The 13,793-nt window shown below is 37.9% G+C and overlaps 1 protein-coding gene across 1 annotated transcript in view; it reads right to left on the bottom strand.

The window, feature by feature from the left end:
• Positions 1–13,793, bottom strand: part of SLX4IP (SLX4 interacting protein) — a gene marked incomplete at both ends in the record, with an annotated part of 157,692 nt that overhangs the window by 53,251 nt on the left and 90,648 nt on the right. The window contains 2 exon segments of the mRNA XM_084247716.1: positions 3,937–4,057; positions 8,378–8,467. Coding sequence (XP_084103842.1) covers positions 3,937–4,057; positions 8,378–8,467 — 211 coding nt within the window.

Genomic DNA, 13,793 nt, shown 5'->3' with positions numbered 1-13,793 from the left:
CTTTGAAATTGCTTTTGAAGAAGACATTTAAGTAAGATTATGGGAGCAGCTGAGAACAGGCAAGTTAGATGAATGTTTAGAGAGATGTCTTTGGCTCTGAGGAAAGAGAAATGGTGTGTGTTCAGTTTCCATTTGTAGTGATGCTGTCAATAGCAATATAAGTAGACAGTATGCCACTGCACCTGTCCAAGATGCCCCGCATGTATGCGCACTCTACAACATGATACCCAGTTGTTTGTGAAAAGCAACCTTACGGTAGATAGGGGTGCACTAGCTCTTACTTTTTGGAAGTTAGCAATTTAATATGAGGTTTGAGCACCTAAAACCAGAAGCAGAGTTATCTGTTTATGCTCTAACGGTAAGAGGCCGGATAATTTAGAGAAGAAGAGATATTCCGGGGAAGGAAAAGAATCAAGTCTTTACTATTAAAGATGACGGAGAAAGTTGGATAAATTGATTACAATAATACTCCAATGTGACAAATACTGAGAAGGACTTTGAAGAAGTAATATTTCAGTTGGGTCTTAAAAGTTAAATAGTATTTTCCAAACAAAAGAGAAATCTGCAAATGTAAAAGCAGAAGTATAAAGAATGTTGGTTTGTGGGAAATAGGAAAATGAATGACAAGAGGAGACAGGCAGAATAGATAAGTTGTGGCAGGCCTAGTACTAGGAGGAGGAATGATACAACCAGGTATGTAATTTATCACCTGTACAAACATTTATTGAGTTTGAGAAATAAAATTTCACGTTTCTGGTCAAATGATTTTTGACAAGGTTACTAAAACCATTTACCAGGGGACTGGACAGGCTTTTCAACAGATGGTGTTGGGACAAATGGATGTCCACATGCAAAAGAGTGAAGCTAGACCCTCATTCACCTTAAACTACATATAAAAATTAATTCAAAATGTATCAGACCTTAATGTAAGAGCTAAATCTATAAAACTCTGAGAAGAAAAATACTTAAAAGCACTGGATTCAGTGATGATTTCTTGGATATTAACATGAAAAACACAGGCAACAAAAGAAAAAGAAATTGGCTACATCAAAATTGTTATGTCAAAGGACAACATCAGGGCCTCCCCTGGTGGCGCAGAGGTTGAGCGCTGGGCTGAGAAACTGCCCGCAGACTCTGCAGCGCTGGTTTGATACCTAGCCGCTGGCGAGGGTCCCACATGGTGTGACAGACCTCTCCTGCCACGCCTGCTGCTCCCCTCAGCAGTGTATTTCATCAGTCTGCCTGTTCTGTTCCCCACTCTGGCTCTGGTGAATTCTCTCCCCCTCCTGGGCTTCTAACTGTACCAGCGCTTGCATAAATAAATAAATAAATCTTAAAAAAAAAAAAAAAGGAAGTGATGTCGAGCATTTAAAAAAACAAAGGACAACATCAAGAAAACGAAAAGGCAATTCACAGAATGGGAGAAAATATGAATAAATCATATCTAATGAGATATTAATATCCAGAATATATAAAGAACCCTATAAAAACAATAAACAACCTAATTAAAAAATGGGCCGTGAACATAAATAGATATTTCTCCAAAAAAGATACATAAATAGTCATTAAGCACATGAAAGGATGGTTAACATCTCTACTTTTTAAGGAAAAGCATATTACAACTATGGTGAGATACCACCTCATATCTACTGGGATGGTTATTATCAAAATAACAGAGAAGTGTTGACAAGGTTGCAGAGAAATTAGAATACTTGGGCCGTGTTAGGGAGAATATGCAATGGTGCAGTCACTATGGAAAACAGTATAATAGTTACTGAAAAAATGGACTGTAATAGTTACTCATAAAACTGAACATATAGATCCAGTAATTTTAGCTCTAGGTATATTCCTAAAGAATTGAAAGCGGGCACTGGAACAGATATTTGTATACCAGCGTTCACAGCACATAATTCACAATAGCCAAAAGGTGGAAACAAACCTCTATTCGTTGACAGATAAGGAGATAAACAAAATGGCATGTTTTTATGTGTCTGTGTTTGTGTATAGATATGTGTGTGTATGAATATTGTTCAGTCTTTAAAAGGAATAAAATTCTGATAAATGTTACAACACAGATCAACTTGGAAGACATTAATCAAATGAAAGAAGCCACACACAAAAGGATAAATACCATTTGATTCCACTTACATGAGGTACCTAGTCTATAGCCACCAGTAGAATAGTGGTTACCAGGATCTGGAGGGAGTGACAGGGAGTTACTCTTTAATGGGTACAGAACTCAACTGGGGATGATGGAAAAAGTTTTGGAGATGGATAGTGTGAAAGTTGTACAATAATGTAAATATTTTTAATGCCACTAGACTGTATTCTTGAAAATAGTGAAAATGGTAACTTTTATGTTATGTATAGTTTATCAAAATAAAACTAAAAAGTCTTAAATGATGATGTATTTTAAAGGACTTGTAGCTAGAAAAATAGGCTATAAAATGATATGTACAGTAAGATTATTTTTCTGTCTGTAAACAAATTATTTTTGCCCACATGGGCCCAGGAAAGGGGCCAGTACTGTGTTCTGGCTGAGAGAGAAGCTGAGAAATTGATGCTCTCGTTTTCTTCAGTCAGGAGAGGAAGGCAAGGAGGAGGGTTGGTTAAGAATGAGTATAGACCAAGTAAGTACCATGTTGGAGAAAAGGGCCTTGACAACACCTCCTTTTGTACCAGTGAGAAAGTAGACTATCCTGGTCTGCTGGGATACAAAAGATGCAAGTTCCTAAGGCTTTTCCTGTGATTTATACTAGTACAAGTGAAAAAACAGACTACTGTATTGTCTAATACAATATTTGTTTGGACTGAAAACATCATTTGTTTGAGGTTTTCAGTTTGAGTAAAATTAATCAGCTGTGCTCAAGTGAACACTTCGGATTCCATATGCTTTCAAAGGTGGCTACAATTCATTTTCTAGAGATGTACTGCATTAGCATAACCTATTTCACAGCAGTCAACTGCTGTACTCTGACAACTAACATGGGATTGACTATATTTGTACCATAAGGAGTGTGACGAAATGCTGACTTAAAGTAAAAAAGTTAAAAATACAAAGACATAGTGGAAAGAACACTGGGCTAGGAGTCAGAAGAGCTGGATTTGGAGTTAGGGTCTGTCATTTGTCACACAACGCTCTTTCATTCAACGTATCAGTGAATCTGTGTATCGGACACTAGGCTAAATATGGGGGTTGGGAGGTAAGAGTAGAAGATACCAAATAAACAAGATAATCTCTGTTCTCAAGAGGATGTCTCTTAATCTTACAGATCCTTAGCTTCTTCACATAATACTCAAAGGCATCACCATTCTCAAAGAGTTATTAGGAAATAGTGCAGGATATTTTAATCTCAGTACCCTTGGTATTTTGGACCAGATAATACTGTGAGGGGCTGTCCTGTGCATTGCAGGATATTGAGTGGTATCCCTGGCTTCTATCCACTGATGCCAGTAATTCCCCACCACTGTTCCCATCCTAGTGGGACAGACCAAAACTGTCTGCAGACATTGTTCAAATGTCTCCTGGGAAAAAAAATCACCCCTAGCTGAGAATCTCTGAAATAGGGTGGCACATAATGAAAAATTAAAAATGCATAAAACCCCAAATCAAGTCAATATTAATGTGCATCCATTTGTAAGACTACTTGTCAAAAAAAAATCCTTTTAAGAATTTACAGTTTCCATAGGAATGTTTTATTTCCTATTTTTATACCATTGTCTACCATTTTGTCTACCATTTTTGGTAGACATTTTGTCTACCATTAAAAGCCCTTCAAGGCTTTCTTAGTTAATTTTCTTTACTCAAACAGAGCATCTTCATTGGAACATATTTTTTAAATTTATCACTGTACTAACACGACAGTCAGAGTCAAACATAATTGCTGTTTCTACAAAGCAGAAATTTTATCCAAAATCAAAGTACTCTGTGCCTACCTTTTAAGGACAAGGGACTGGATCTTGTGAATTCTGTATTTGATGGTCTGTGCTGTTTACGAACTTCCAAGTACTCCTTAACTCTTGAATCAATGGTTTCTTTTAACAGTAAACAGACTTCCTAAAGTAAATTGAAAAAATAGATACAGCTTCTAATTCGGTAAAATGCCAAAAAAGGTCAACATTGTGCATATTAAAAAGCCAACATTGAACATTTCATCCTGTTTGTATTTAATTTAGCCACCAATAATGAAAAGAATATAACATGTAGTCACAGAAAACACCACAGATTTAAATTTGCTACTGAGGTTTGTTCAAAACTATGTTAGTTCACACTGTGACTTGAGGAATTCATTTAATTCATTCTGCCTCAGTCTCACACCTCTAAAAGGAGGATAAAAATATTTTCATGGAAAAAAAAAAAAAGTGAGGTCCTCTCTGGTGGCGCATAGGTTAAAGTCTTAGTGCTATCAAGCTATCACCAGCCATTGCAGCGTGAATCCAATCCCTAGCCAGGGAGGTGACCCACATGGTGCAGCAGACCTCTCCTGTCTCACCTGCTGCTCCCCTTAGCAGTGTATTTCAGTAGATACACCTGTTCTATTCCCCACTCTGTCTCTAGTAAATCCTCTCACTCCCTATAACTCTGGCCTACACCCCACTTCTTATATGCATAAATAAATAAAATAAATCTTAAAAAAAGTGAGACAAAATGATGACATCATTAAGGTAATGACTTGTTACATAAATATCAATCAGTTATATATGACAAATAGAGAGACGTCAAATAGAGCCAACAGTGGCTGGTGACAAGGGACCCATAGACATACCCACTGTGGACAGGTAGGGCCTGTGGGCAAAGAAAGGAGCCCACACATATTCAGAGGGACTCTTGACCTCAAACAATAGAGGGAAGCCCCTCAAGGGCTCAGTGGACTGTCACAATGTGAGAATACAAGGCACAATGTCACTAGCTCTTTTGATTTGTTTAAAAGGAATCAGAAACAGTGATTTACATTGAAAAATTTCTCACTTTTGAAGCTTGGTTCCAAAAATTCTTTTCATCTAAACATCATTCATTTTTGGCCTCAGGTTTACACACCTGCAGCACCGAGTGATGTGCTGAACAAAGAACTGGGAATCAGTATTTTGATTTTCTTCCACTCTTATTGATAATATATATGTCCCTTTATTGTGAAAATTACACTATATTCACCTATATATTGGTGAAAATAATTTAAATTCTCATGTTTCTTAATGCAGATTAATATTTATTAGACTAGAGAAACACATGGTTTTGATTCAATGTCAACATACTGTACCAGCAGCAAATTTCTGGAGCTGTCTATTGTTTTTTATATGTTGGTTTTATTTATGAAAAGAAAAACAAAACTTTAAAAGTCCAGCCACATGAAAGGAAGACATGGTCCATTTTAACTACACAACCAAAAAAATAAAATGTAACCTGATATAGGGAAAGGAAAAATTGCACACAAATCTGCATTTCTTAACTTAGATCAAGAACTGATGTGTAAGGACCGATAATTCTGGTTCAAGTCCCAAAGATTATGGAAGTCTCCAGAGATTCCGAAGTCACCTCAAACCTGTTTCACTGGTTTTTGTAATGTCATCTCAGGTTGATCTCTTAGAATCTTCATAAATTAAAACAAGAACAGCTTTAAAGTGCTTCCTGCTTCGAAGGACAATGACAGTGACGCTTTTTTTTTATGTAAATACAGATTTTACAATATAGAGGGCCCTTCATATTTAATTCACAAACGGGTATTTCTAGGTAAAATCCCAACACTGGTTTCCTCTCTCCTGCTCTCATTTTGCAGCCTGAAGATGCAATGCCTTTTGGAATACAGAGAGATCCATTTACAGTCGAGTGTTTTGGCATTGTTCACACAACAGAAAAAGCAGCCTTGCCTCATACTGTTGTTTTAACAATTAAAGAATTTTGCTTCACATGCAGGGTTCAACTATGACTGAGCTAAAAAATATGTGAAAGACATACATGGAAACAAGGATTGTTAAAATTTGGCCATAAATGCCCTATAAGGTTAGAACTAAAAATAGTAAGACAAAAATAAAACAAAATACACATAAACTTTCTCCCTATAGTTATGGGGCTTTCCTTCCATGAGTCAGATTTGACGAGTGAAAGGTGGACTATGCGCAGTCAAGATACCCTAACAGCTGCTGACACCACACACCTAGACAGGAATTCTCTTCATCACCAGAGCAATACAAGAAGAGACAAATTCCTAGCTAAACTGGAGGAGCAGACAAGAAGAGCAAGTAAAAACTGGTGAAAAGAAAGAGCTACACATGAAGTCTCTGGGCTAACAGGGGCTCATGTTTGCCTCAAGTTTACAGATGGAACAGTTTGAGTTCAACTGTTTGGGTACAAAGACGACTCATGCTGGCTAAAATAAACATATGTTTAATACATGTAAGTAGTTCCTTTTTCTGAAGAGGCCTGGATATTCTTAAGACTTTCACTGTAGGGCCTCCCTGGTGGCGCAAGGGGTTAAGCACCGCACTATGAAGCAATCCACAGCCTCTGCAGCACGAGTTTGATCCCCACCCGGCCAGAGAGGAACCCACATGGTGAAGCAAACCTCTCCTGTCTCACCTGCTGCTCCCCTCAGCAGTGTATTTCAGTCAGTCTGCCTATTCTGTTCCCCACTCTGTCTTTGGTGAATCCTCTCACTCCCCGCATCTCTGGCCTGTACCCCAGCTCTTATATACATAAATAAATAAATCTTTAAAAGAAAAAAAACTGTTATTTCTCTCTCTATAAAAAAAAAAGAGAGAGACTTTCACTGTATAAAATGACTGTTAAAATGCAATCAAATTGATTTCTCATGAAATTCCAATCACAAGAAAAAGGCATTGGGACATTGACTACAGGCTAAAGTCATATTCTTTGCCCAATTCCTATCTTACACACACACACACACCACAAGAATTATCCCACAGCAGTTTTAATGTCATTGAACATATTTTAAAGGAACAACTTAAAGTAAAAGTGGAAACTGTGAACTTTGTTTTGAGAGGAAAGTTCAGTTCTGGCAGGATCTGCCTATTACAGCTGCCACTGCAGCAGAGCTGTGCAGGTTCAATCGTGCACTGAGCATCTTTGCTAAGTCATGCCCTGCTGCCCGGATGTAGGTACTAGGTGGAGCAGTGCAGCTGTGTGTGGCACCCTGGAAAAATCTAGCCTCATGCTTTGGCTAGGAGGTGATTCACATACTCATAGCTTTATTGTAAAGCCTAAATCAACTGACTCTTGGCAAAACTGACTATCAACAACAAAAGTCTAAGGCAGAGGTGGCAAAGCTGGGAAACAACAGAGGGAAATCTGGGGCTGGAATGAGGGAATCTAGAAATTCTGTTAATGTAAGTCAAGTCAGAAGTCTTATGGGTGAAGTCCCCTTGGGTGAACATTAGTCACTCTGGGGAAATGAATAAACTATTTTGGATCATGGGACATGTGTTGGTGAGCCAAAGCTTGGAATTATATGAAGGTGAGTTGCATAGGAGATGCTGAAGCTAACTGAAAACAGTTGTCACAGTATCTAGGTGTGGGTGTGAGTGTGTGTGCCACTATCACCAGTTTCTTCTCCACACAACAACTTCAGTAAACTTATTTTTATTTCAACCTCTAAAAAGCAACAAATGACTATCATGGAGGAGGCGAAGTGTTCTAATATTTTCAAAGTTACGTAAAAGTCATTGCCTGCTCTCCCTGCCACTAGTGAGCAGAAATCTGAAAAGGAAGCAGGGCATGTGATGAGCTAGATGCACCTTCTAACACTACACAACAACAATTGTGCCTGCAGAAACAGAGAGCCAGGGGTAAGACAGTCTCTGTTGGAACCCCTTCTTTTACAGATGGGGAGGCTGAGGCCTTTGGAAGTTAAATGTGATACTCCCAGCCAAGTGACTATTTGTTTTACTGATTGACTGCAGAGAAAGAAGCCACAATGTCAAATGTCTCTATACTTGTTGTCAAAGGCTCACACTAATAAAAGGATGGTAGAAGATGAAAGTGCGGAAGTTGAGGGTTTCAGACAGGTGTGAAAGATCAGCCTATGTGAACCCCCACACCTGTTCCAGGTGCTTTAAAACCTTCCCTCCTTTAAAACCAGTCAAATTAAAATATCTACTTAACTGCAATAGTCACCTTAACTTCTTCTTTAATATAAAGAACTCCTTACTCCAAAACAAAGAGTAGTATATGAAACGTATATGGATGTGCCAGTTTCTGAAGGAAAAAAACAGGGTATCTCTGTCATGGGGAATAATACAATTATTTTTCAAGGGTTAAGTGTTGCTCAGTTTTTGTCCACTATAGGAAAATGAAAGCCAAGAGGAGCTATTTTTTCAAGCAATAGCTAATTGCATATAAATAGTTAAAAAAGTTTGGTGATACCTCTTTCTTCTTTTCATTAAACCAGCTGGTATCTTTGGTTGAACCTTCTGGTGATACATGAAGATCCACCAGGACGGCGAATTTCCCACACTGAAAGACATGAATGGCAGAGTCAGTACATGCCCAGCGAACAATGAGAGAAAATCTCACAAATTCCTATGCGGTTGCTCATGATGAAATGGCAACAAAGTTCACCACTGGACATGTTAGCATGAGACAGGCCTACAAGTCATAACCTACAACTTTTTGCAAGTTTAATACTGATGGTAGAAATGCTAAGGAGAAATACAACTTTAATAAAGAGAGAAAAGACAAATATTCACCTCTGGGTGGCACCCTGCGGGGAGAAGTCAGAAGTCTCAACCACGGAGAAAAGTTAAATTGGTCACCACCAAGTAAGCTTCAGAAAAGAATGATTCCAGGGACATTTAGGGAAATTCTTTCTTCTAGACAGGAAAGAACAGATATAAGCTATTGTATTTTTAGATGTACAGAAGAATTGGTTGTGACAGTACATCTTAGCACAGAAATAGGAATTTTAATTTGACTGGTTTTAAAGGAGGGAAGGTTTTAAAGCACCTTGGCACACTAAGGGACAAGAAAGAAACAAGGAGGGAAAGGTAGTTGTTGAATGACAGTTATCAATGCTAAATAAGTTTCACTAAATATACTATAAGATGGTACAAAGCCTGCCTCCTTTCTTATTCTATAGGCTAGTACCACCCACCATCCTTGGAAAAAGTGGAAATATTCTGTATCTGCACCATTCAATAAGGTAGTCAACAGCTATATGTGGCTAGTGAGCTTTTAAAATGTGGCTACTGTGACTGAAAAGCTAAATCTTTTGTTTGATTTAATTTTAATTTAACTTAAATAGCCCTAAGAGGCTGGTGGTTCTGTGGCACAGCTATATATACTATAAAAAGTTGTAGCCTTATAAATCCTCACACCTTATGAGTAGAGTAAATTCTGAAAGTCTCAAGGTTACTGTGGAAGCATTAGCTTAGAAAATAACAGAAGAGTAAGACTTTAGGTTGGGGATGGTCTATGAGGCCCAGGGGGTCAGCTGATAGCCCAAAGGTAAAAGTCACTTTTATATCTCTCTGACTAGTACAATTTTTTAAAAAATATTGTGCTAGAAATCAATAATAAAGGTAGTAATTCCCAACAAATGGTGTGAGAATACCAGATATAACTATGTAAGAAAATTAATTTGACACCCACTTCAAACCATCTACAAAAAATTAATTTGAGATGACTCATAGAGCTAAACATAAAAGCCCAAACTATCTTTCATATATCAAGGTAGAAAAGTACTACTTGGATGGTAGCCAGAAAGCACTAAATATAGAAGAAAAAAATTGTCAAACTGGACTTTGTCAAAATTAAAAATGTTTGCTCATGAAAAGACATTGATAAAATGAGTATGTATGCCATAGACTAGGAGAAAATATTCATATATACATATATCTGATATATAGTAATAGTATCCCCAAAAGTCCTATAAATCAATATTTGGAAAACAAGTCAAGCTTGAACAAAGACTTTATAAATATGATAAATTGCTAATAAGCAAATGAAAAAAAATGCAACGGCATCAGTCATCAGGCAAATGCAGATTAAAACCACCAAGAGATACAAATACCTGCCTACCAGAATGACTAAAATCAAAAAGAATGACCCCACACCAAATGATAATAAGGATTTACTGACCCAAACTCTCATACATCACTAGTGGAACTGTAAAATGGTTCAACCACCTTGGCAAATGGCTTATCAGTTTTCCATGTTTAAACATATACTTAGTGCTGACTAAGCCAGCAATTCTATGTCAGGTATTTACCTAAGAGAGATGAGACATGTGCACCCAAAGACCTGCATACAAAAGTTCATGGAAGTTTTATTCATTACAGCCAAAATGGAAGACAAACCAATAGTCTTTCAACAGGTACATAAATAGATGGTAATCTCATGTAAGGAAACACTAGTCACCAAATTTCTGATCTACTCAACAGGGACTATCTTAGAAACATTATGTTGAGCAAAATCAGCTAGGATCAAAGAATACATACTGATTCAATACATACTTATCAGTATGGAATACATACTGATTCCATTTACAGAAACCTCTAGAACAGCAAAACTAAATGTAGGTGCAAGTAATCAGAACACCCATTGCCCAGGAAAGAAATGACTGGAAACAGGCACAAAAGAACTTTGTGTGGTGATGGAAAATGTTTTGTATACTTGATGAGAACACATCTAAGATCAGTTCACTTCACTGGACATAAATTATATATCAATATAAATAATTTTTAAGTGTTATGTAAAAGCTACATTCATATTTGTTGACAATTATTTAACATGTAAGTTTTATGACCCTGAAAACATATGGGTATTTTAGGGGAAAGCAAAGTAAATTTCACTGAGTAGCACACCATGAAGTATGCTGAGAGTTGGTTTCCTAAGATGTCACAGTGTACTGTGACCCACTAACTACAAAGTAGCATGTCGAAACCAGCATTTTGTTTTAATGAAAGAGAATCACAGAGAATATTGGAGTACAATAAAGAAGGTCAATGTATCACATGTTAAGGTTTTGTGAAACTTAAGTATGATTGCTGTGAGTTAGGATGTGAAGTCTATTTCCTACTGTGGGTTCTAGTCAAAAATGTCTGAAAACCATATTCAAGTTTACTGTTATTTAAAAAGTTTCTTCACACCGTTGATTATAGATTTAACCTTTAAGGAGTATGCTGCCACCAGGTGGAGGTTGAATGCCACAACTACACCATCCTAGCCAGGGGTTTAACCATTAGTGTGCCATGGATCTCTTTTGATCAGCTGTAAAGCTAACGAAACCCGCTCATAATAATGTTTTTAAATGCAGAAAACACAATGCATAATATTAAAAAGAAAAGAAATTTTACTGAAGTATGGTTATCCAAATTTTTAAAAGCCAAAGTCTGTGATATAGTAATATATGTACTTGGTTATTAAGACATAGTCTTTTGTCACATAGTGGTAGATCCAATAACTATAATAAATCTGAAGTGGTGGGATAAGAATAAATGATGTAATTCCAGATATCTGCCAAAACTATAATACAATATTAAAAGAACTGTGATTTCTAATAACAACAGATTATTTCTAATACTGTTGTTTTGGAATCTTCCCTCACAATAAAAACTAGATTTATTAGAACTGAGTGAAGATAAAGATGTAATTACTTTTCCATCCAAGTTCACCAGCCTCAGTTCTGTCCTGGTCCTTGAAGTTCAACAGATTCCAGATTTTTCACACATTTTACGTGGTTTTCAATAGGTGTTCTATCCGGCTTTTCCAGGGAAGTCAAGTTCTCGGCTACCCCTTCTTCATTAGCAAAAATAATGTTTAAAATAATAAATAAAATAGTGATGCTGAACAACTTGATGTGATACTACGTACTTGGTACTTTCCTTAAAAATATTAGAAAGTCAGGTCCAATTTGGTATTTTCTCGTCATTTATAACTTGGATGAGAAGTGTAAGTTTGTTTGTAAACAGACTGATTAGAATGTCTTTTCTTTTTTTAATAAATCTTTAAATCTTACTCTGGGGATCAGACTTTCAGGGGATTTCTGCTGGCCTCCAGGGCTGGGCAGGCATGCAGTCCCCTCCCCCTCAGAGGTTCCCTTCTGTAGCCTACAGTCCCGAGTTCTCTCTAGCAAGAGCTCCCTCAAACTCCCACACTAATCAGAGGTATTTTGCCTTTCTAAAGTTCTCTGCTCTCAAAGCTTTGCTTCTTTTCTCCCATGAGTAAACAGAAGTGAAAAAAAAAAAAAAAAAAAAAGCCTCTTACTGCTGCCAGCAGCCCAGCCCCCACTTTTCTCCTCCTTAATTAGGAGGAGGTTATTTCTACTCTCAGCAGAGAAGCTCTCCAGCTCTCTTTGCAGGGGAGCAACACAGTAACCACCACTTCTTTCTTAGGCCAGAACTGCTCATTTTATACAGGCCAGAGTTACCTCTGTAACAGCCTAAAGGCAACTAGAAGCTTCACATCCATGCCCTGGGTAGTGACTTAACAAGCCAGGGTCCCTACAGAGGTTTCAGGAAGAAACCTGGCGGTCACCCTTCATATCTCCCTTCCCTAACACTCCTTAATCAGTCACCAAGTCTTGCTGATTTTACTTTTTAAAGAGTGACACCCCTTCTCTCTTGCCCTGCAAGCACCTCACACCATCTCCCACTGGGAATATAGGACTACTGCCCTGTGTGTTCCTGTATGAACTCTCTATGCCTCTACTAGGATAATTCCCACATGCAAATGGGAGCAGTACACTTTCTGCAGCTCTTAGCACAGAGCACCTGCCTCTGGAGATCAGCTCTCCCCCTCTCTCCCACTGCTCTAGGGCAAGCAATTTTTTTGCCCTATGCTTCCAATGCTCCTTGGTGCGCCCATACCCAGTGAACTCCAGTGAATCTTCCAATCCTAGCAGGGATGTGGACACCTCTGTGAAGCTTTTCTGAAGTCTGTCACTGCCCCCTCTGACTCAGGTACATGCTCCCCATGCTTATTCCATTATGTGACTAGTCCATGTAGGCGCCTCCCTGCTAGGCTGTTGGTGGAGACTTGGTCCATACCTCAGTGGACTCTGCACCTCAGAGATTAGCACAGTCCCAGCTCACACTAAATGCTTAATATCTATGAAAGGAAGGAAAAGTGCAGAATAAACAAGCTTTGAGTTTTGGGCAAATTAGTCTTATCTGCAAACTGAGGGCTCTGAGCCCATTGTGGGGTCAAGGTCATTCTGATTCAGCTCAAGACACATGCATCATAAAACAACTTCCTCTCTCCTAATTTCAGCATGGCGCCAACTATGTCACCACCAGTGGCAACTCACCAGGGAATACAAGGATGCTAGGCTTACTTTACCCTAAAACACACTGCCAGCCATGCAAGCTGATGATTTTTTCCTATCTCTTTCCTAAGCATTCCAAAACTGCAACTTAATTTGAACTATTTCTAAATCTACAAAAGTGACTGAGCTTATCTTCTAATTTTAAATTAAATGTAAAATAAAGGCAAAACACTAACATTTCTCAAGCACACACATGTGTAATCCTGAGCAAGTTTTTAACTCTTCTGATGTTTCACTTTCTTACCTGTCAAACAGGGATAATAGTTTCAAGCTGCTAACACAACAATGAAATGAGATAATATACTTTAGGGGGTTATACAAAATAAGTGTTCAAATACACAGGTTAATAGAACCCAGTCAATGCCACATTTGGATTTACTGGCCTGTAAGCACAATATAAAGGTCTTACCTCCTTTAAATATCTGCACTTGTACAGTACAAACCCCAATTTGGCCTAATTGCCAATGGTCCCACATAGGGTTAATAAGATGATGCTGAAAGCTTAAGTACAATTAT

The sequence above is a fragment of the Talpa europaea genome (assembly GCF_964194135.1).
Source record: "Talpa europaea genome assembly, chromosome: 11".
In the NCBI taxonomy this organism is placed as follows: domain Eukaryota; kingdom Metazoa; phylum Chordata; class Mammalia; order Eulipotyphla; family Talpidae; genus Talpa; species Talpa europaea.
Note: the sequence above shows the minus strand (reverse complement) of the source record. Positions and strands in the feature narration are given on the sequence as shown.